Source organism: Oncorhynchus tshawytscha, linkage group LG03 (genome assembly GCF_018296145.1).
Source record: "Oncorhynchus tshawytscha isolate Ot180627B linkage group LG03, Otsh_v2.0, whole genome shotgun sequence".
NCBI classification, from domain to species: domain Eukaryota; kingdom Metazoa; phylum Chordata; class Actinopteri; order Salmoniformes; family Salmonidae; genus Oncorhynchus; species Oncorhynchus tshawytscha.
In genome coordinates, this window is record NC_056431.1 from 10,072,791 (window position 1) to 10,094,918 (window position 22,128).

At 40.9% G+C, this 22,128-nt stretch overlaps 1 protein-coding gene across 1 annotated transcript; it reads left to right on the forward strand.

Moving 5' to 3' along the window:
* The first annotated feature begins 1,298 nt into the window (after positions 1-1,298).
* On the forward strand, positions 1,299-21,188 carry LOC112227178 (annexin A11-like). Its single transcript, XM_042309643.1, has 2 exons — positions 1,299-1,901; positions 15,331-21,188. The coding sequence occupies exons 1-2, from the start codon at positions 1,515-1,517 to the stop codon at positions 15,481-15,483; spliced, it is 540 nt and encodes a 179-aa protein (XP_042165577.1). The 5' UTR covers positions 1,299-1,514; the 3' UTR covers positions 15,484-21,188.
* Positions 21,189-22,128: the final 940 nt, after the last annotated feature.

The window sequence follows — 22,128 nt, forward strand, 5'->3', positions numbered from 1 at the left end:
ACTACGTATTAGCATGTTAGTTAACCCTTCCCCTAACCTTAACTCTTTAACCTAACTCCTAAACTTAACCTTAACCCTAACCCCTAATCCTAACCCCTAGTTTAGCTAATGTTAGCCTGCTAGCTAACATTATCCACCTAGATAGAATTGGTTACATATCATACAATTTGCTAATTTATAACATATAGTACGTTTAGCAAATTCGTAACATATTCTATATTTTGCAAATTCCTAAGATATCATTTAAATTGTAATTCGTAACATATCATATGAAATGGGTGATGGATATTCACAAATATTCACAAAACGTAACGTATCATACTAAATGGAGTGTTTCGGATTTACTTACAGAATAATAGCAAACGCTCTGAGACCAGGTTGGTTCCAAAGGCCTAGACCATAATGACTGAACGCAGCCACACCCCATTTTTTCAAACCTGGCAGACAGACCGGCAGGACCTACATACCTGGCCGGCTGGCCGGACCTACCAACCTGGCCGACCGGACAGACCTACTTACCTGGCCAGCCGGACCTACCTACATGGCAGTCAGGCCGGACCTACCTTAATGGCCGGCTTTACCTATCTTTCTGGACGGCTGACCATACCTACCTACCTGGTCGGCCGACTGGTCTCATCTGGCCGTCCGTGCGGTCCTATCTGTCCAGCAGGCCGACTGGACCTATCTATTTATGTTACATTTTCACCTAGGTGACATTATTTTCTGCATTATCATAATATTACATTGTCTTGTTGCATTGTAATTTATGTTACATTATCTTGTTACATTGTCAATGTTACATTGTCTTGTAGTTTTACTGTTTGTTATTATGTTGTTATATTGTCATTATGATACATTATCTTGTTACATTATCATGTGTGTTACATTATCTTGTTGCATTGTCATTTGTTACATTATCTTTGATACTTTATTATCTTCTTATTCTTCAATCAACAGTCTTTGCTGTTTTTTTCCTGTGTCAGTTCCCTTACCATAAATAAATCCTTTAAGCATCTATTTTGTTGTAGTTTTACCTTATTACAGTATCAAATGTACAGTTTTGCATCATATCAAAGAAAATAAGTACTTGAATTTCTCTGAAAGTTTTGCACTGAAGAGTCATCAATAAGTGCAATAATTCAATGTGACTGTTACTGGTGTAGTTCAAAATATCACCATGGGGTTGCGCCCAACTCCTATCCAGACTATGGACAGCATTTCTGCCTGACTGCTAGACTTATTATTTGACTCTGGTCAGCTACTCAGTCTTTCCCCACCCCTAACCATTCCCTTTCAGCTCACCCACGCAGGCTTCCTCTAAGCATACTGAGCTGCCAGGGACGGACAGGGGAGGGGAATAGAGAGCATAATTGCTTTCTTTACTCAGCTTGTAGACAGGCAGACAGTTTAGGCAGAGAGACACAGAAGAACACTTGGAGAGATTGAGAGGAGGCACAAAATAAAGAAAGAGATAAGTAAGATAAAAGGGAAACAAATCACCAACAGCAAAAAAAATGGATCCCAACAAGATGCCAAACGCCCCACCACCAGGCTGGAACCCAGATGAGAAGTCTGGGATGGGACAACCAGCTCCTCCACCCTACCAGGACCACCCCAACGCAGGATACCCCGCACCAGCAGGCTACCCTCCCAATCCCCAGGGCTACGCACCACCGCCACAGTATGGAGGAGCTCCCGGGGCCCCTTACAGCCAGCCATACCCCCAGGGACAGTACTCCCCGGGACACTACCCCCAGTCCACCGTCACAGTCCAGCCTACGGTGTTTGTGACCCGTGGAGCTCTGCCTTACCCTCTGCCAGACTACCTTGGCTACTCCATTTTCACCATGCTGTGCTGCTGCCTGCCACTTGGCATCGCTGCACTTATCTACTCCATCTCGGTGAGTGGGACTTTTATTGCTGTTTTAAGAGTATTCAAATGTAATGTAGACGAATGTGTTTCTAGTAGAGATGTATCCTAAATAATCCACAGAACATAACTTGTTTCATTTTGTAGAGTAGTCAGTAATGTATTTCTCACTCTAGTCTTTTTTTAGCATTATCCAAGAAACAAAGTTACCGGTATTGTTTAAATAAGGGCCCGTCTCTCTCTATCTCGCTCTTTAGAGTCAGTGATCTGAATTTTGACTTGGTGGTGGGCTGCATAGCTGGGGAGAGGGACATGTTTGTGATAGTTTTGGCCTTACAGTGTTGGTGTCTCACAGTCTTGAGTTCTGTTTTGAATAAGGTCCTGAGGATAGGTTGGTTTGAGGGGATCGGGGGAGGGGAGACGGGGTGCGGAGTAGGAATCAGGGAGAGTGTGTGTAAGAAAGGGAGGGACCCTTCCCGGAATATGGGTGATTAAAAATAGGGAATAGGGACAATGCGGGTGCCTTGACTGTGAGTGACGTAAGAGGGGGAGGTATTCAATATTTAAAAGGTATTCTGAAGACGAAAGGAGAACTCCATCAATCCTCCATCTTGTCCTTTGCCAAACCTCACCATCAAATGGACAGACATAGTGAGAAGAGGGGTAGGAAAGGGCTGGAAACCCTGAAATATCCCTACATGCCCCAAGTCAATTTCAATTTAAGGGGCTTTATTGGCATGGGAAACATATGTTTAAATTGCTAATGCCAGTTGAATAGATAAGAAACAAAAGTTGAATAGACAATAAAAAATGTACAGTAAACATTACACTTACAAAAGTTCAAAAAGAATAAAGACATTTCAAAAGTCATTATGTCTATGTACAGTGTTGTAATGATGTGCAAATAGTTAGTAGTTACAAAAAGTACAAAAAGGAAAATGAATAAAACATAAAACATGGGTTGTATTTACAATGGTGTGTGTTTTTCACTGGTTGCCCTTTTCTTTTGTCTAATCTTGCTGCTGTGATTGCACACTGTAGTATTTTACAGATTGTACACTGTGGATTGTACACCGTGTAATCTGAGGGAAATATGTGTCTCTAATATGGTCATACGATTGGCAGGATGTTAGGAAGTGCATCTCAGTTTCCACCTCGTTTTGTGGCCAGTGTGCACATAGCAAATCTCTTTACTTACTTACTGGGATTACAAACGCATATCAGGTTAGGCAGCTAATTGTTGACCGGGTATGACTCATATAGATCAATGTGGGTAATGGAGGAAACATCCGGGTCAAAGCCTGGTAAAGAGAGAAAGGAGGTAGAAGACCTCTAAGAAGTTATTATGGGCATCTTTATTTCACAATGAGACAGTGGCTTATTATCAAGTATCAAAACCCAGTGGATGATTTCTAACGTAATAACAACATCAACGGAGGTTGAACAATGTGCTGGTGAATTGACTTCATGCACACCCATCATAGACATAGTCGCTCAGTAAAGTTCCTCCTCTCCTGGGTAAGTCAAGAGCTATTATAAACTGTAAAATATTTCATATTTTCATATTTGTATCATATTTGTACTGTGTACTTGAGTTTATGTCCTCAAAAGTGACTACACCTCAGAAACTATATTTGCCAGAAAGGTGAGATGTTAACCTTTCTTTGAGTATGTAGGATTACTAGTTATTGTTGATGGCCCTCTCATGATAAATAATTACTTTTGGGGCTGCATGGAATATTCAATAAATTTGATTTTATATATAAATAAAGACTAAAGCGCAAATGTTCTGTGTTTTGTCCCTCTGTGCATTTTAACCCACTTAATGCCAACATTTCTCACATTTTTCACCATTCTAAATTTCTAATTATTTTGTTACTTTCACAATGTCATTTCTGTAGATTATTATTTATTTTGTGATTAGTGATTCATTTTAAGGAAAAAAACAACAACAACCTGTCCCTCATTTAAAGGTCAAGCCTGTTACTTGAACTGAACTCTCGTTTTAATATGGTGAAACTATTCCTTTTTGAATATTATTTTCAAAAGAAACATTGAACATCTAATAGTCAAATAATAGTGTAAAAGCAGATGAGCCCGTCTACTCTTTTTGACCATGTTCTGGTGTTTCGTGGTGGAAAACTGAGTGTGTTGAGCATAACAGGTCGACCCTGTTACACATAGATAGACAGGCTAGAAATGTTTTCACAATAATAATAAACATTGTGAAGCTTGCATTCAATTGCCCCCCGTTGAACACAACAAACTTCCATTTCCCCTGTAACGAGGGGATTTATGGTTGATCAACAGTGTTACGAGCATACTTGTTGGCACTTAAAGTATATTAATAGGAACTGTTAGCAGTTGATGTTGTTCTTCAATAACACAGACCCCAAAGCAAAAAAGAAGAAAAAAAGAACACATCATAGTTGTTATGCTGGAAAGTAGATGACAGATGTTCCTTCTTCCCTGTCTTCAGCGATTCTCCACAGAACAAAGAGACAGGATGTAATCTATATTCCAACCCTTGTCACGTTCTGACCTTTATTTCCTTTGTTTTGTCTTTATTTAGTATGGTCAGGGTGTGAGTTGGGTTGCAGTCTATGTTTGTTTTCTGTTTCGGCCTAGTATGGTTCTCAATCAAAGGCAGGTGTCATTAGTTGTCTCTGATTGAGAATCATACTTAGGTAGCCTGGGTTTCACTGTCAGTTTGTGGGTGTTTGTTTCCGTGTGAGTGTTTGTCACCACACGGTACTGTTTCGTTTTTTTCTAGATTTCACATTATTGTTTTTGTTTGAGTGTTCATTTGTCTTTATTAAAAACATTATGGACACTTACCACGCTGCAGACGAAGAGGAGATCTGTCATTACAACCCTAGCCTGTGGTTGACCAATTAGAATTCCTTGCAGTAAAATTGGGCCAATGGCCAAATAACAAGTACCTCGTGTATAGGCAATTTTAACCAATTAGAATTTGCCACAAGTAGCTATGAGTCCCAGACTGAAATTCCTCCCATGTCTCTGACCCATTAATCAATGTTTCCCTTGATCATTAATTCCCTCTTCACCTTTAGTCCTCTGCGTTGTTTATTTATCTTAAAATATTCTTACAGCACTTACTCTAGTATTTTTTAAATTTAACCTTGAGATGGAACGACCCACATCACAGACTGAATCATCTTAGCATGCTCTTATAATCTCATATCCATGACTCACTGCCATAAAGTTATGTTTCATTTTCCCCTAAACTGAAGCATCTCATATCCATGACTCACTGCCATAAAGTTATGTTTCATTTTCTCATGAACTGAAGCAACCAGAGCTGATTCTTATCTGTGCAACACCCTAAAGTCATTGGGAAAACACATTCATGCCTCCTTATCTTTCGGGTATCAACACAAACAACAGACTGTTGTTTCTGCAATTCTTTTTCCAGTTTTACACAACTGAAAAGGCTATCTGGGGACAGATAGCCTGAAAGCATCCAGAAGATACTCTGGAATCAATCTGTCAGACCTAGGTTTGATTTGACGCTTAAAACCTCTTAAGGATCTGACCCTTTAAAAAAAAAAAAAAAATCTGAAATGACATACCCAAATCTAACTGCCTGTAGCTCTTGACCTGAAGCAAGGATATGCATATTATGGGTACCATTTTAAAGGAAACACTTAAGTTTGTGGAAATGTGAAATGAATGTAGGAGATTATAACACATTAGATCTGGTAGAAGATAATGCACTAACTAGAATAGAAATTGTGATAAATATAATGGGATAATGGCCTACTTATAGTAAACAGTTGAGCACCTGTCACATATACGCCAGGAGACAGAAAGCAGGTGCAGAAGGTGATTTTAATATTGAAGAATGCAGATAAACAAAACATGAGAAGTGTACAGGCCGTGAATGAAAACAAACCAATACTGCCTGATGACAGAGGCTACAGAGGGCTAAATAAAGGGGAGGTAATCAAGGTACTGATGAAGTCCAGGTTTGCATGACGATAGGAGCGGGAGACCGGGAGTAGGCGTAACCACACCCAGTTCAGACCTGGAGGAGACATAATGGGTGAGTGGTGTATTATCTCTCTAAGAGGCTACATGACGCTCTGCCAGGAAGATTGGGCATGACTATCCCACACCGAGCTCTTCCCACCCTGACTCAGTTGCGGCAAGCTGCAGTTGCCAGTTTTTGGTGGATACTGCGTACAGAAGTGACAAACCGCACTGCAAACACAGTTTTCTCTTCTGTCTCTTCCAGTCGGCAGCACTGTCTGATTGGCACATAGACTTAATGCCCACTCACATAGAGTACACTACCGGCCCATCTTAAAACTATTCCCAGACAGGGAGAGATACAAAGGAGTTATGTATCTAGGAAAATGTATGTTCCAAGAAATGTGTTACTGTACATGTAGAAAGAAAAGGAGATATGGAGATATGTCCTGTATGAGAAAGCTGGTGAAATTATGACTTCCTATTTGCTACCGGCTACTGTTGTGGAAATGATTCCCTTGGATTACATACAGTGCATTCGGAAAGTATTCAGACCCCTTAACTTTTTCCACATTTTGTTACATTACAGAGTTATTCTAAAATGGATTAAATTGTTTTTCCTCCTATCAATCTACACACAATAACCCATATTGACAAAGGAAAAACAGTTTTTTACAATTTTTTTGTAAATTTATAACAAATAAAAACAGAAATATCACATTTATATAACTATTCAGACCCTTTATTCAGTACTTTGTTGAAGCACTTTTGACAGCGAATACAGCCTTGAGTCTTCTTCGGATGATGCTACAAGCTTGACAAACCTGCATTTGTGGAGTTGCCGCTGAAAAAACACCCCCCGCAGCATGATGCTGCCGACAACCACTCCACCCATTCAGGCCAAAGAGTTTCGTCAGACCAGAGAGTCTTGTTTTTCATGGTCTGAGAGTCCTTTAGGTGCCTTTTGGCAAACTCCAAGCGGGCTGTCATGTGCCTTTTACTGAGGAGTGGCCCGATTGGTGGAGTGCTGCAGAAATGATTGCCCTTCTGGAAGGTTCTCCCATCTCCACAGAGGAGCTCTGGAGCTCTGGAGCTCTGTCAGAGTTACCATCGGGTTCTTGGTCGCTTTCCTGATGAAGGCCCTTCTTCCTCAATTGCTCAGTTTGGCCAGGCGGCCAGCTCTAGGGAGAGTCTTCCTAGAGCTGGCCGCCTGGCCGGCCAAACTGAGCAAACTTCTTCCATTTAAAAATGATGGAGGTCACTGTGTTCTCAGGCACCTTCATTGCTGTAGAATTGTTTTGGTACCCTTCCCCAGATCTGTGCTTCGACACAATCCTGTCTCGGAAAAATTCTGCTCTGACATGCACTGTCAACTGTGGGACCTTATATAGACAGGTGTGTGCCTTTCTAAATCATGTCCAATCAATTGAATTTACCACAGGTGGACTCCATTCAGGTTGTAGAAAGATCTCAAGGATGATCAATGGTAACAGGATGCACCTGAGCTCAATTTGGGGTCACATAGCAAAGGGTCTGAATACTTATGTAAAGATATTTCTATTTTTTATTTGTAATAAATTTGCAAACATTTCTAAACCTGTTTTAGCTTTGTCATTATGGGGTATTGTGTGTAGATTGATGAGGAAAATGTTGTATTTCATCCATTTTAGAATAAGGCTGTAATGTAACTAAATGTGGAAAAAGTGAAGGGGTCTGAATACGTTCTGAATGCACTGTAGATAGTTGCATTCCCTATTTTATTGAGTTTGGATTGTTTGAGGTTAGTTCGAGATCTATGCAGGATATTGTTATGTTTTGATTTATAGGATTTTCCACATCTCAGCATGTTTTTCCTGGCCTAACCCACAAGAGGGGGGTTAGGCCAGGAGAGAGTCTGTTGTGTTTGGGATTTGCGCCAGGTTGTCTGGGAAGGGTAGGAGGAGGGGAACAGGCCTGTGGGAGGGTCAACAGAGGTACAGGCCTGGGCAGGGGATTGCAACTGGAATCGGCCTATTGGAAATTCAACGTTCACACAGTGGGGCCTTTCTAACATGGTGGACAAGAGGGCATAATCAGAGAGCAGAAAGAAGCTATTGTGTGTGTGTGTGTGTGTGTGCTCGTGCGTGCGTGCTCATGCTTGTGTGTGTGTGTGTCTGCTCGAGCTTGGTTGCGTGTCTGTGTGCGTGTGTGCTCGTGCTTGTGTGTGTGCTCGTGCTTGTGTGTGGTTACGTGTCTGTGGCTGAAAGTGTTTTTAGATTTGTGTCTGTGTGTCGTAGGCTGTGTGTTTTCCAGTCAGTATGTTGTGAAATGTTTTAGTGTGATTTGCCATGAAATAAGAACAGGACGATGAACAGATCCCTTTTGGAGATTGCACACAATTTCCTGGCAATTGTCTTCGAAAGGAGTAGCGTGTCTGTTGTTTCCCTTGACAAGTTTCAAGTTCATTTAGTAATCCATTAAGCATATTTTCCTGTCTTTGTACATTCTGAAGAAAACAGTTATTATTTTAATACTATTTATACTATACTCTGGCATTATCAGAAAATGGTTACACACACTAACTATTAACACCACTTGCTAGGATACCCCAGCCTCCTTTTATGAAGCGGCCCCTATCTGGGCCCCATGGGTTGTTGGGAATGAATAGGGCCATTACCACAGGTCCAAATAGAATGTTGCTTACGCTGTTGGTATTTGCTCTAAACCCTGAACTTCATTGTGAATGTTATCTTTATTGTGACTGTCATGATATGTTGAGAATGGTACTTCAATATTTGTCAATGTCTGAGATAAAGCTGTTTGCTTTATCTCAGACATCCGTTTATAACATTCTTTTTCATCAGATTTTTTGTGTTTAACGTTACAGAGTGCACTTTGAGGAAACAGAGATGTGTAAAATAAGTTATAGTGGCCATGCCTTAGACGAGAAAAACATAAGCAATCACAATCACAACTAACAAATCTATGAATTTGAAACATTGTCGAACACGGCTCCTTTGTAAGCAGGACCGTTAGTGGCATGAATCCGGCATGTGTTAAGCTGAACCTATAAGCAACATGTGGTGGAAAGGGAAAGTGGCTGAGAATTGGGTAATTTAAGGGAGAATAATTTAAGAGAGAGCACAGGTGCACCAAACCACACAACTTCTGTGTTCCACTCCCAGTAATTCTCCAATTAATACAGTCCACACTCCAAATGTTTGTCATTTTTTAGGTGAAGTGTAGAGACTTAGCTGTCAATGAAAATAGCAACAGCATTGTTTCAGTTAACCCTTCGATAGCCACTTTATCTATCCATCCATTGTTTATACACACTCATCCCTCTCAACCCCATTACTGACAGTACCCTACTGTCACGTCGTGTTTGTCGGTGGCAGGGAAGTCAAGCGCAGGAGAATTGAACTTGGAATAAATGGAGTATTTTCATAACTTAAAACATAAACTCCAAAGTCCATAATAAAACAAATGTGGTTACAAAGACACGTCAAACACCAATCCATAAAACATGAACATAACAATAAACAATCTCTGACAAGGACATGAGGGGAAACAGTGGGTGAAATACACAACACTTTATGAATGGGATTGGAACCAGGTGTGTAAGAAGACCAGACGAAACCAATGGAAAATGAAACATAGATCAATGATGGCTAGAAGACCGGTGACGTCGATCGCCGAGCACCGCCCGAACAAGGAGAGGCATCGACTTCGGTAGAAGTCGTGACACCTACTCTACCCTCATGTACATACTGTATATTAGGTAGAATTTGGTAGAGTTTGTTTTTGGTCTACTCTTGTAAATATTGATTCATTGATTATATCTTAGTGGAATAAGAAAGTATGTAGTTACTAAGCTAACACAATTCTGTACATTGCTCTGTAATGTACAATTGACCTTATTTTAGAACCCCAAAAAGTCATAAATAAAATAAAATGTTATTTGTCACATGCGCCGAATACAACAGGTGTAGTAGACCTGACAGTGAAATGCTGACTTACAAGCCCTTAAACAACAATGCAGTTTTAAGAAAATCCCTAACAAAGTAAGAGATAAGAATAACAAATAATGAAAGAGCAACCGTAAATAACAATAGCAGGGCTATATACATGAGGTAGCGGTACAGAGTCAATGTGTCAATGTGCAGGGGGGCATTGGTGTCGAGGTAATTATGTACATGTAGGTAGAGTTATTAAAGTGACTATGAACTGCAGCCTTAGTCAACAGTATCATCCAGGAAACCAGATTAGACTATTAGCTCTATTCTATGACTTAAGATGACATCTGAGATGACATGTATTACTGGTTGTCATTACACAGAGTGCCAGTGAGGTTACCACTCACAAGAGTAAACATTTTACAACTCAATGTCAAATATTTACTTATTGTTACACAAATGTATCAATTTGCTCAATTCAGTGTTGTGGGCTATCAGTAATGACACAAGAAAGACTCAACTCAACTTATTTTGGTCAACCGTGGTGACTAATGCCTAGATTCAATTTGTAGAGCAGAAGATCTGCTGAAATGTAAAGGTCATTTCCGTTTGAGTCGACATATGCAGCGTTTACCGTGAACGCAGTCTCTCTGCAGTCACAGGAACATTGCCTTCCACGCTACGGATTGAATCTAGCCCTAGAAGTCCAAATAAATTGCAGGGCTGTTCCAGTTTGGCCTTACAGTTGATTCATTTGGTAAAAATGTCCACACTATCAATGTCATTTAGAGTCACATATTGCCAGATTATGTGTAACACTGTATATGTTAGGTATATATTTTATTTGACTATGTATTCAGTGTTGCTAAACTCTTCTATTTACCAAGGGGTTGTACTTTATCCTTCTCTAAGTGTGTAGTTGATGGAAATAGTGTTTACCTTGTATCATGTCTGTATGTTTGTGAAAACACAAAGGAAGAGACCATTATAAGAAACAGATTGAGGCTATGTTAACAACGTCATGTGACTAGGGGGAGGTTGATTCAATTGAGACTTAAATTAAATTGAGTCAGTCACTGTTGAGTGGGAGAGATCTTATAGGGGGGTGTGAGGTCATGTTGTTATTCTTTAAACATAGACTAAGGTGTCAGAAACACTACATTTATTTCACTATGAGAATTTTAGCTTCTGCTGCTTACCCAATAATGCTTTGAGTGGGAATTTTGGTGCCTGTTGTTTGTGTTTTACAGCCACTTCATGTTTGGCACAAGACTCTTCCTGACTTGGTGAAAGAAAGTAATCCAAGACACACATATACTGTTCAACTTTTTCTTACAGCTTTACTGTTGCTTAGTGTGTGACTCATACTGACTCTTGTAGTCAGCTGCTCAGAGATGTCTATAGTGTAAGGAGAGTCACGGACACTGAGACTTCAGTTAGTTGACTCAATGTTTAGCATCGCCTGTCAACTCTTGTTCTTCCCCCAAGAGAAATAATAACAGGTGTCAAAATATGTCTTACAAGTCACCTGACTTCCGGCGCCGACAGAGATGGCCGCCTCGCTTCGCGTTCCTAGGAAACTATGCAGTTTTTTGTTTTTTTTACGTGTTATTTCTTACACTAGTACCCCAGGTCATCTTAGGTTTCATTACATACAGCCGAGAAGAACTACTGAATATAAGATCAGCGTCAACTCACCATCAGTACGACCAAGAATATGTTTTTCGCGACGCAGATCCTGTGTTCTGCCTTACAACCAGGACAACGGAGTGGATTACATGCAGCGACCCAAAAAAACGACTCAGAAAAAGAGGGAAACGAAGCGGTCTTCTGGTCAGACTCCATAGACGGGCACACCGTGCACCACTCCCTAGCATTCTTCTTGCCAATGTCCAGTCTCTTGACAACAAGGTTGATGAAATCCGAGCAAGGGTAGCATTCCAGAGGGACATCAGAGACTATAACGTTCTATGCTTCAAGGAAACATGGCTAACTGGAGAGACGCTATCCGAAGCGGTGCAGCCAGCGGGTTTCTCCACGCATCGCGCCGACAGAAACAAACATCTTTCTGGTAAGAAGAGGGGCGGGGGCGTATGCCTCATGGCCAACGTGACATGGTGTGATGAAAGAAACATACAGGAACTCAAATCCTTCTGTTCACCTGATTTAGAATTCCTCACAATCAAATGTAGACCGCATTATCTACCAAGAGAATTCTCTTCGATTATAATCACAGCCGTATATATCCCCCCCCAAGCAGACACATCGATGGCTCTGAACAAACTTTATTTAACTCTGCAAACTGGAAACGATTTATCCGGAGGCTGCATTCATTGTAGCTGGGGATTTTAACAAGGCTAATCTGAAAACAAGACTCCCTAAATTTTATCAGCATATCGATTGCGCAACCAGGGGTGGAAAGACCCTGGATCATTGTTACTCTAACTTCCGCGACGCATATAAGGCCCTGCCCCGCCCCCCTTTCGGAAAAGCTGACCACGACTCCATTTTGTTGATCCCTGCCTACAGACAGAAACTAAAACAAGAGGCTCCCACGCTGAGGTCTGTCCAATGCTGGTCCGACCAAGCTGACTCCACACTCCAAGACTGCTTCCATCACGTGGACTGGTAGATGTTTCGTATTGCGTCAGACAACAACATTGACGAATACGCTGATTCGGTGTGCGAGTTCATTAGAACGTGCGTTGAAGATGTCGTTCCCATAGCAACGATTAAAACATTCCCTAACCAGAAACCGTGGATTGATGGCAGCATTTGTGTGAAACTGAAGGCGCGAACCACTGCTTTTAATCAGGGCAAGGTGTCTGGTAACATGACTGAATACAAACAGTGCAGCTATTCCCTCCGCAAGGCTATCAAACAAGCTAAGCGCCAGTACAGAGACAAAGTAGAATCTCAATTCAACGGCTCAGACACAAGAGGCATGTGGCAGGGTCTACAGTCAATCACGGACTACAGGAAGAAACCCAGCCCAGTCACGGACCAGGATGTCTTGCTCCCAGGCAGACTAAATAACTTTTTGCCCGCTTTGAGGACAATACAGTGCCACTGACACGGCCTGCAACGAAAACATGCGGTCTCTCCTTCACTGCAGCCGAAGTGAGTAAGACATTTAAACGTGTTAACCCTCGCAAGGCTGCAGGCCCAGACGGCATCCCCAGCCGCGCCCTCAGAGCATGCGCAGACCAGCTGGCCGGTGTGTTTACGGACATATTCAATCAATCCCTATACCAGTCTGCTGTTCCCACATGCTTCAAGAGGGCCACCATTGTTCCTGTTCCCAAGAAAGCTAAGGTAACTGAGCTAAACGACTACCGCCCCGTAGCACTCACATCCGTCATCATGAAGTGCTTTGAGAGACTAGTCAAGGACCATATCACCTCCACCCTACCTGACACCCTAGACCCACTCCAATTTGCTTACCGCCCAAATAGGTCCACAGACGATGCAATCTCAACCACGCTGCACACTGCCCTAACCCATCTGGACAAGAGGAATACCTATGTGAGAATGCTGTTCATCGACTACAGCTCGGCATTCAACACCATAGTACCCTCCAAGCTCGTCATCAAGCTCGAGACCCTGGGTCTCGACCCCGCCCTGTGCAACTGGGTACTGGACTTCCTGACGGGCCGCTCCCAGGTGGTGAGGGTAGGCAACAACATCTCCTCCCCGTTGATCCTCAACACTGGGGCCCCACAAGGGTGCGTTCTGAGCCCTCTCCTGTACTCCCTGTTCACCCACGACTGCGTGGCCACGCACGCCTCCAACTCAATCATCAAGTTTGCAGACGACACAACAGTGGTAGGCTTGATTACCAACAACGACGAGACGGCCTACAGGGAGGAGGTGAGGGCCCTCGGAGTGTGGTGTCAGGAAAATAACCTCACACTCAACGTCAACAAAACTAAGGAGATGATTGTGGACTTCAGGAAACAGCAGAGGGAACACCCCGCCATCCACATCGATGGAACAGTAGTGGAGAGGGTAGCAAGTTTTAAGTTCCTCGGCATACACATCACAGACAAACTGAATTGGTCCACTCACACAGACAGCATCGTGAGGAAGGTGCAGCAGCGCCTCTTCAACCTCAGGAGGCTGAAGAAATTCGGCTTGTCACCAAAAGCACTCACAAACTTCTACAGATGCACAATCGAGAGCATCCTGGCGGGCTGTATTACCGCCTGGTATGGCAACTGCACCGCCCTCAACCGTAAGGCTCTCCAGAGGGTAGTGAGGTCTGCACAACGCATCACCGGGGGCAAACTACCTGCCCTCCAGGACACCTACACCACCCGATGCTACAGGAAGGCCATAAAGATCATCAAGGACATCAACCACCCGAGCCACTGCCTGTTCACCCCGCTGTCATCCAGAAGGCGAGGTCAGTACAGGTGCATCAAAGCTGGGACCGAGAGACTGAAAAACAGCTTCTATCTCAAGGCCATCAGACTGTTAAACAGCCACCACTAACATTGAGTGGCTACTGCCAACACACTGTCAATGACACTGACTCTACTCCAGCCACTTTAATAATGGGAATTGATGGGAAATTATGTAAATATATCACTAGCCACTTTAAACAATGCTACCTTATATAATGTTACTTACCCTACATTATTCATCTCATATGCATACGTAGATACTGTACTCTATATCATCGACTGCATCCTTATGTAATACATGTATCACTAGCCACTTTAACTATGCCACTTGGTTTACATACTCATCTCATATGTATATACTGTACTCGATATCATCTACTGTATCTTGCCTATGCTGCTCTGTACCATCACTCATTCATATATCCTTATGTACATATTCTTTATCCCCTTACACTGTGTATAAGACAGTAGTTTTTTGGAATTGTTAGTTAGATTACTTGTTCGTTATTACTGCATTGTCGGAACTAGAAGCACAAGCATTTCGCTACACTCGCATTAACATCTGCTAACCATGTGTATGTGACAAATAAACTTTTATTTGATTTGATTTACAATATAGCATCATTCTTAAGACTGTAGCTAGGGGAGAGAGCTCCAGGTTTGTGCTCCATCCACAGTTGTTTCAACTTAGTGCTGCTTGGGGTGTGGCCACAGGAAATCAGTATTTTAGTTGTTTTTCATCACTAGTAGGTATTAATATGATATATTATAAATGCTCTGCAGTGAGAGAGAAAAATGTCCCTATTTGTTTTTTATTTTCTGACTTTGTTAGCATGTTGGCTGAGTATTGTGTTTGTGAATTAATACTGCATCTCCTGAAATAACTCCAATCGAATAAGAGCATGGTGGCACTGAATCATCATTGAACTCTCTCCGTTGAAGTCTCTTCCTCTTTTTCCTGAATGACGATTACAACAATTACAACTCTCTCTCACTATCTCCCTCTATCCCTCTGTCCTTCTATCCTTCTGTGCTCCCTCCCTCCCTCCCTCCCTCCCTCCCTCCCTCCCTCCCTCCCTCCCTCCCTCCCTCCCTCCCTCCCTCCCTCCCTGCTCTCTGCTCTCAGACTAGAGACGCCAACAACCAGGGTCATCAGCAGATTGCTGAGAAGAATTCTCGTCTAGCGCGGATACTGAACCACACCGCTCTGGGTATCGGCATCACCGTCATCGTCCTGTACATCGTCTCTGCCATCATCCTGGGCAACCGTATCAACTGATCTGACACCTCAACACCGGCTAGCACCACAGCCACCGCTTCTCTCAACCCCAGCACCCAAAATCATCATAACCTTGACCACATACAATAGGTGACAGGCACTTTCCAAAGAGATACATCCCACTGGGGACAAACTGGTTGAATCAACGTTGTTTCCACGTCATTTCAATGAAATGGCGTTGAACCAACGTGGAATATAAGTTGAATTGATGCCTGTGCCCTGTGGGATATATCATAATGCTGTTTATTCATCAATGTTTATGACATACATTTTGAAAACTACATCTAATGACTTACTTTTTTTAATACCGGCAGACCGGATAGTTTAAATCATTCATTATTTTGCCTGTTTAATTGTATATGTAATATACATAAATAAACACCAAATTATGGACACAAATTGTATTTTGGAATATTTCTAATACATTTCTGAAGGATAGTGTATGTACATTCAGTGTTTATGGATAAGTCATATCAGAGTTTAAAGACCGATTTGACAATGTTATGAGAATGCAGCAGAAAGAGACTATTCTTAAAGTCTGAAATGACATGTATTACTGGTTGTCATTACACAGAGTGCCAGTGAGGTTACCACTCACAAGAGTAAACATTTTACAACTCAATGTCAAATATTTACTTATTGTTACACAAATATATCAATTTGCTCAATTCAGTGTTGTGGGCTATCAGTAATGACACAAGAAAGACTCAACTCAACTTATTTTGGTCAACCGTGGTGACTAATGCCTAGATTCAATTTGTAGAGCAGAAGATCTGCTGAAATGTAAAGGTCATTTCCGTTTGAGTCGACATATGCAGCGTTTACCGTGAACGCAGTCTCTCTGCAGTCACAGGAACATTGCCTTCCACGCTACGGATTGAATCTAGCCCTAGAAGTCCAAATAAATTGCAGGGCTGTTCCAGTTTGGCCTTACAGTTGATTCATTTGGTAAAAATGTCCACACTATCAATGTCATTTAGAGTCACATATTGCCAGATTATGTATAACACTGTATATGTTAGGTATATATTTTATTTGACTATGTATTCAGTGTTGCTAAACTCTTCTATTTACCAAGGGGTTGTACTTTATCCTTCTCTAAGTGTGTAGTTGATGGAAATAGTGTTTACCTTGTATCATGTCTGTATGTTTGTGAAAACACAAAGGAAGAGACCATTATAAGAATGCAGATATTTAAACCAAATTTGTTTTAAAATACGGTTCAGTGTAAATAAAAATCACACACTGACTTCAGAAACTTTTAGATCAAACGGCCTTTTGACTGGTGGCAGGGTACAACTAATAATCCTAGAGCAGGTTTTCATCAAGGATATCTCTGTACTTTGCTCCATTCATCTTTCCCTCGATCCTGGCTAGTCTCTCAGTCCCTGCCGCTGAAAAACATGCCCACAGCATGATGCTTAAGGTCTTAAGGTGCCTTTTGGCAAACTCCAAGCGGGCTAGTTTAAATCATTCATTATTTTGCCTGTTTAATTGTATATGTAATATACATAAATAAACACCAAATTATGGACACAAATTGTATTTTGGAATATTTCTAATACATTTCTGAAGGATAGTGTATGTACATTCAGTGTGTATGGATAAGTCATATCAGAGTTTAAAGACACATTTGACAATGTTATGAGAATGCAGCAGAAAGAGACTATTCTTAAAGTCTGAAATGACATGTATTACTGGTTGTCATTACACAGAGTGCCAGTGAGGTTACCACTCACAAGAGTAAACATTTTACAACTCAATGTCAAATATTTACTTCTTGTTACACGTGTATCAATTTCCTCAATTCAGTGTTCTTTGCTGTCGGCAATGACACAAGCAATATCTAATTCAACTTATTTCTGACAACTGTGGAGACTAAGGCCTACATCCAATCTGTAGCATGGAAGGTCCGTTGTATAGCACAATTGAAATTTAAAGGTCATTTCCAATTGAGTCAACATATGCAACATTTACCGTGAATGCAGTCTCCTCGAACACAGGAACATTTCTTTTTTCCTTTTGGTACGGATTGAATCTAGCTCTTAGTAAGAGATAGATATCTGCTAGCCAACTAGCTCTGTTTAGCTTAGCATTTTAGCTGTCCATAACTGTCCATTTTTTAAATTTCACCTTAACATTTCAACAAAACAAATGTTAGCTGACATACTTGTAGTCTATTAATTGAACTTAAGTAGCTAAGAGGTTGCTAAATGCTCATCAAGCTAGCCTGCTCTGATTAGCTTAGCATGTTGCTGCTAGCTTGTTACAATTTACTCTTTGCTTCAAGTCTAAGAGATGTTGTCACATTTGTCTGACTACTGTATCACAATATTTTTTTCAAAACGTTACAACTTTTAACTCCAAGTTTTATTTACAAGATGCTCAGTTCAAACCTCCGCTATGATTTCAAGTTGTGCATCTGTTAAACTCTGCCCATTGACCTTTTAGAAACCAATCGGATTTGTTCTTCCCTAAACCAATCAGATTCTTTCTGCCCTTAGAACAAAGTTGACTACACGTTGACAACCTTCTCTTCAATCACAGAGAAGAGCAGAAATCTGTTGATAGTGTAAATCAATAGTAGTCCTGTGTGGCTAAATTGGTAGAGCATGGCGCTTGCAATGCCAGGGTTCTGGGTTTCATTCCCACCGGGGACCTGTACGAAGTCACTCTGGATAAGATTGTCTGCTAAATGACCCCAAAAAATATAGAAATGCTCCCTGGGTCACTCAATGGATGGCCCATTCACCAGTATTTCTGTACTGTCACTGAGAAGACCCTTTATGTCGCAGAGTTTAGAAAGACAGACTCCCACAACGATCTGATTATGTTTGTCTTGGAATTTTGTCACATATCACCCATCTCACATCCTGCTCCTCCCTCTCCATGAGGTCACACACCAGTTATATATCCTCCACAAAAAAACTATTCATGAAATGTTCACTTTGTAGTCCGATTGCACTCAACACATTGCTTAGAACATATTGCAGATACAGTATTTTATATTTTATAAAACACTAGAATAACCAGTTAATTGTTCAGAATATTTTATTTAGGTTTTAGTTGGTATTGAATGTAATGTGGTTTTCAAGGAGCCTGACCCGACAGATTATATTATGATGAGTCATATCGACAATATGCTGCAGTGCTGATATAGGCCCATGGGGAAATTAGTATTACGTGGGTAAGTGAGTGGAATCAAGCTTCCAGTAGGTTTCTGGGGCCTCATTTATAAACCGTGCATATATACAAAATATACCCCAAAATGTGCATGTGCAAGTTTTATTTTAAAAAAGTACTTGACGTGAGAATGTACTCACCTCCCTGCAAACTTCAGACCATGCATACTTACATCTGCTAGTGGTTGAAATATTGTATTGCAAGCTTGCAAGTGAGTACTTTGTGCGAATGGGGGATATGATGAAAATAAAACAAATTTAAGAGGAAAACATATTAACAAGAACACAACTATTTGCCATCAGTGAGAAGAGCAAAAATATGTTTTATTTTCAGAATCTAAAATAGTTAGACATTATCTTATAATTAGACAAAGGAATATTTTTCCTATTTATTTTATTTTCATAACCATTGCAGAATATACAGTGTTCCAGAATACACAGTATTCCAGAAAATACAATAATTCTAACCTTTTCTGGCTGTGATGGTTTCATATTCCATACAACAAATTACAAAGCACATCTCTCATGTAATTGTGCATAGTAGCCTAGTAAATGGATAGGCTATATGTATTTCAAGTTTTGCAATATCATGGAAAGCAGAGCATACAGACAGACAGATGGGATGGAGGAAATCTTGTGAACCTCAAGGAAATGGAAGAAAACCATTTGGTGGAGTGCCCAGATAATTATTCAAGACACGCAAATACACAAACCCCCAGAAATACAACAACTGTCCAGTGCTAAGAGAGCCAACAAGCCCTTCTCCTCCAACTAGCCGTGTGGAAACAATTATGATCCAGCTGCCAGTAATCAGGAGGAGGGTTTACAATAGCAGGCAGGCCTTCTCACGCCACACTACCCTAAATTAACACAGAACCTCTCTGCCTAAAGCCTTCTGTCAACCCTCGCCCTGCTGTGGAAGCCAACTCAATAATTTCACCAGAGAACAGAAACAGATTGAGGCTATGTTAACAACGTCATGTGACTAGGGGGAGGTTGATTCAATTGAGACTTAAATTAAATTGAGTCAGTCACTGTTGAGTGGGAGAGATCTTATAGGGGGGTGTGAGGTCATGTTGTTATTCTTTAAACATAGACTAAGGTGTCAGAAACACTACATTTATTTCACTATGAGAATTTTAGCTTCTGCTGCTTACCCAATAATGCTTTGAGTGGGAATTTTGGTGCCTGTTGTTTGTGTTTTACAGCCACTTCACGTTTGGCACAAGACTCTTCCTGACTTGGTGAAAGAAAGTAATCCAAGACACACATATACTGTTCAACTTTTTCTTACAGCTTTACTGTTGCTTAGTGTGTGACTCATACTGACTCTTGTAGTCAGCTGCTCAGAGATGTCTATAGTGTAAGGAGAGTCACGGACACTGAGACTTCAGTTAGTTGACTCAATGTTTAGCATCGCCTGTCAACTCTTGTTCTTCCCCCAAGAGAAATAATAACAGGTGTCAAAATATGTATTACAATATAGCATCATTCTTAAGACTGTAGCTAGGGGAGAGAGCTCCAGGTTTGTGCTCCATCCACAGTTGTTTCAACTTAGTGCTGCTTGGGGTGTGGCCACAGGAAATCAGTATTTTAGTTGTTTTTCATCACTAGTAGGTATTAATATTATATATTATAAATGCTCTGCAGTGAGAGAGAAAAATGTCCCTATTTGTTTTTTATTTTCTGACTTTGTTAGCATGTTGGCTGAGTATTGTGTTTGTGAATTAATACTGCATCTCCTGAAATAACTCCAATCGAATAAGAGCATGGTGGCACTGAATCATCATTGAACTCTCTCCGTTGAAGTCTCTTCCTCTTTTTCCTGAATGACGATTACAACAATTACAACTCTCTCTCACTATCTCCCTCTATCCCTCTGTCCTTCTATCCTTCTGTGCTCCCTCCCTCCTCCCTCCCTCCCTCCCTCCCTCCCTCCCTCCCTCCCTCCCTCCCTCTCTGCTCTCAGACTAGAGACGCCAACAACCAGGGTCATCAGCAGATTGCTGAGAAGAATTCTCGTCTAGCGCGGATACTGAACCACACCGCTCTGGGTATCGGCATCACCGTCATCGTCCTGTACATCGTCTCTGCCATCATCCTGGGCAACCGTATCGACTGATCTGACACCTCAACACCGGCTAGCACCACAGCCACCGCTTCTCTCAACCCCAGCACCCAAAATCATCATAACCTTGACCACATACAATAGGTGACAGGCACTTTCCAAAGAGATACATCCCACTGGGGACACACTGGTTGAATCAACGTTGTTTCCACGTCATTTCAATGAAATGGCGTTGAACCAACGTGGAATATACGTTGAATTGATGCCTGTGCCCTGTGGGATATATCATAATGCTGTTTATTCATCAATGTTTATGACATACATTTTGAAAAACTACATCTAATGACTTACTTTTTTTTAATACCGGCAGACCGGATAGTTTAAATCATTCATTATTTTGCCTGTTTAATTGTATATGTAATATACATAAATAAACACCAAATTATGGACACAAATTGTATTTTGGAATATTTCTAATACATTTCTGAAGGATAGTGTATGTACATTCAGTGTTTATGGATAAGTCATATCAGAGTTTAAAGACCGATTTGACAATGTTATGAGAATGCAGCAGAAAGAGACTATTCTTAAAGTCTGAAATGACATGTATTACTGGTTGTCATTACACAGAGTGCCAGTGAGGTTACCACTCACAAGAGTAAACATTTTACAACTCAATGTCAAATATTTACTTCTTGTTACACGTGTAACAATTTCCTCAATTCAGTGTTCTTTGCTGTCGGCAATGACACAAGCAATATCTAATTCAACTTATTTCTGACAACTGTGGAGACTAAGGCCTACATTCAATCTGTAGCATGGAAGGTCCGTTGTATAGCACGATTGAAATTTAAAGGTAATTTCCGATTGACTCAACATATCCAACATTTACCGTGAATGCAGTCTCCTCGAACGCAGGAACATTTCTTTTTTTCCTTTTGGTACGGATTGAATCTAGCTCTAGAAGTCAAAAGGAATTGCCACACTGTTCCTGTTTGGCCTTTCAGTTGATTCATTTGATAAAAATGTCCCCACTATCAATGTCATTTATAGTCACATATTGTCAGATTATGTATAACGCTGTATAGACATATATTTTATTTTACTATATATTCAGTGATGCTCAACTTTTCTATCTACCTCTTCAATTTTATCCTTCTCTAAAGTATGTAGTTGATGGAAAAAAATGTTTTTTGTTTGTGAAAACACAAAAGAAGAGGCCATTATCAGAATACAGATTTGTAAACCAAAATATTTTTAAATAAAGCTCAAAGTGTAAATAAATCACACACTCTAATTTCAAACACATTTAGATTAAATGCCTTCTGTCTGGCACCAGGGTACAATTAATAGTCCACTAAAAAACATGATTAATCTTAACACTGAATATTTCTC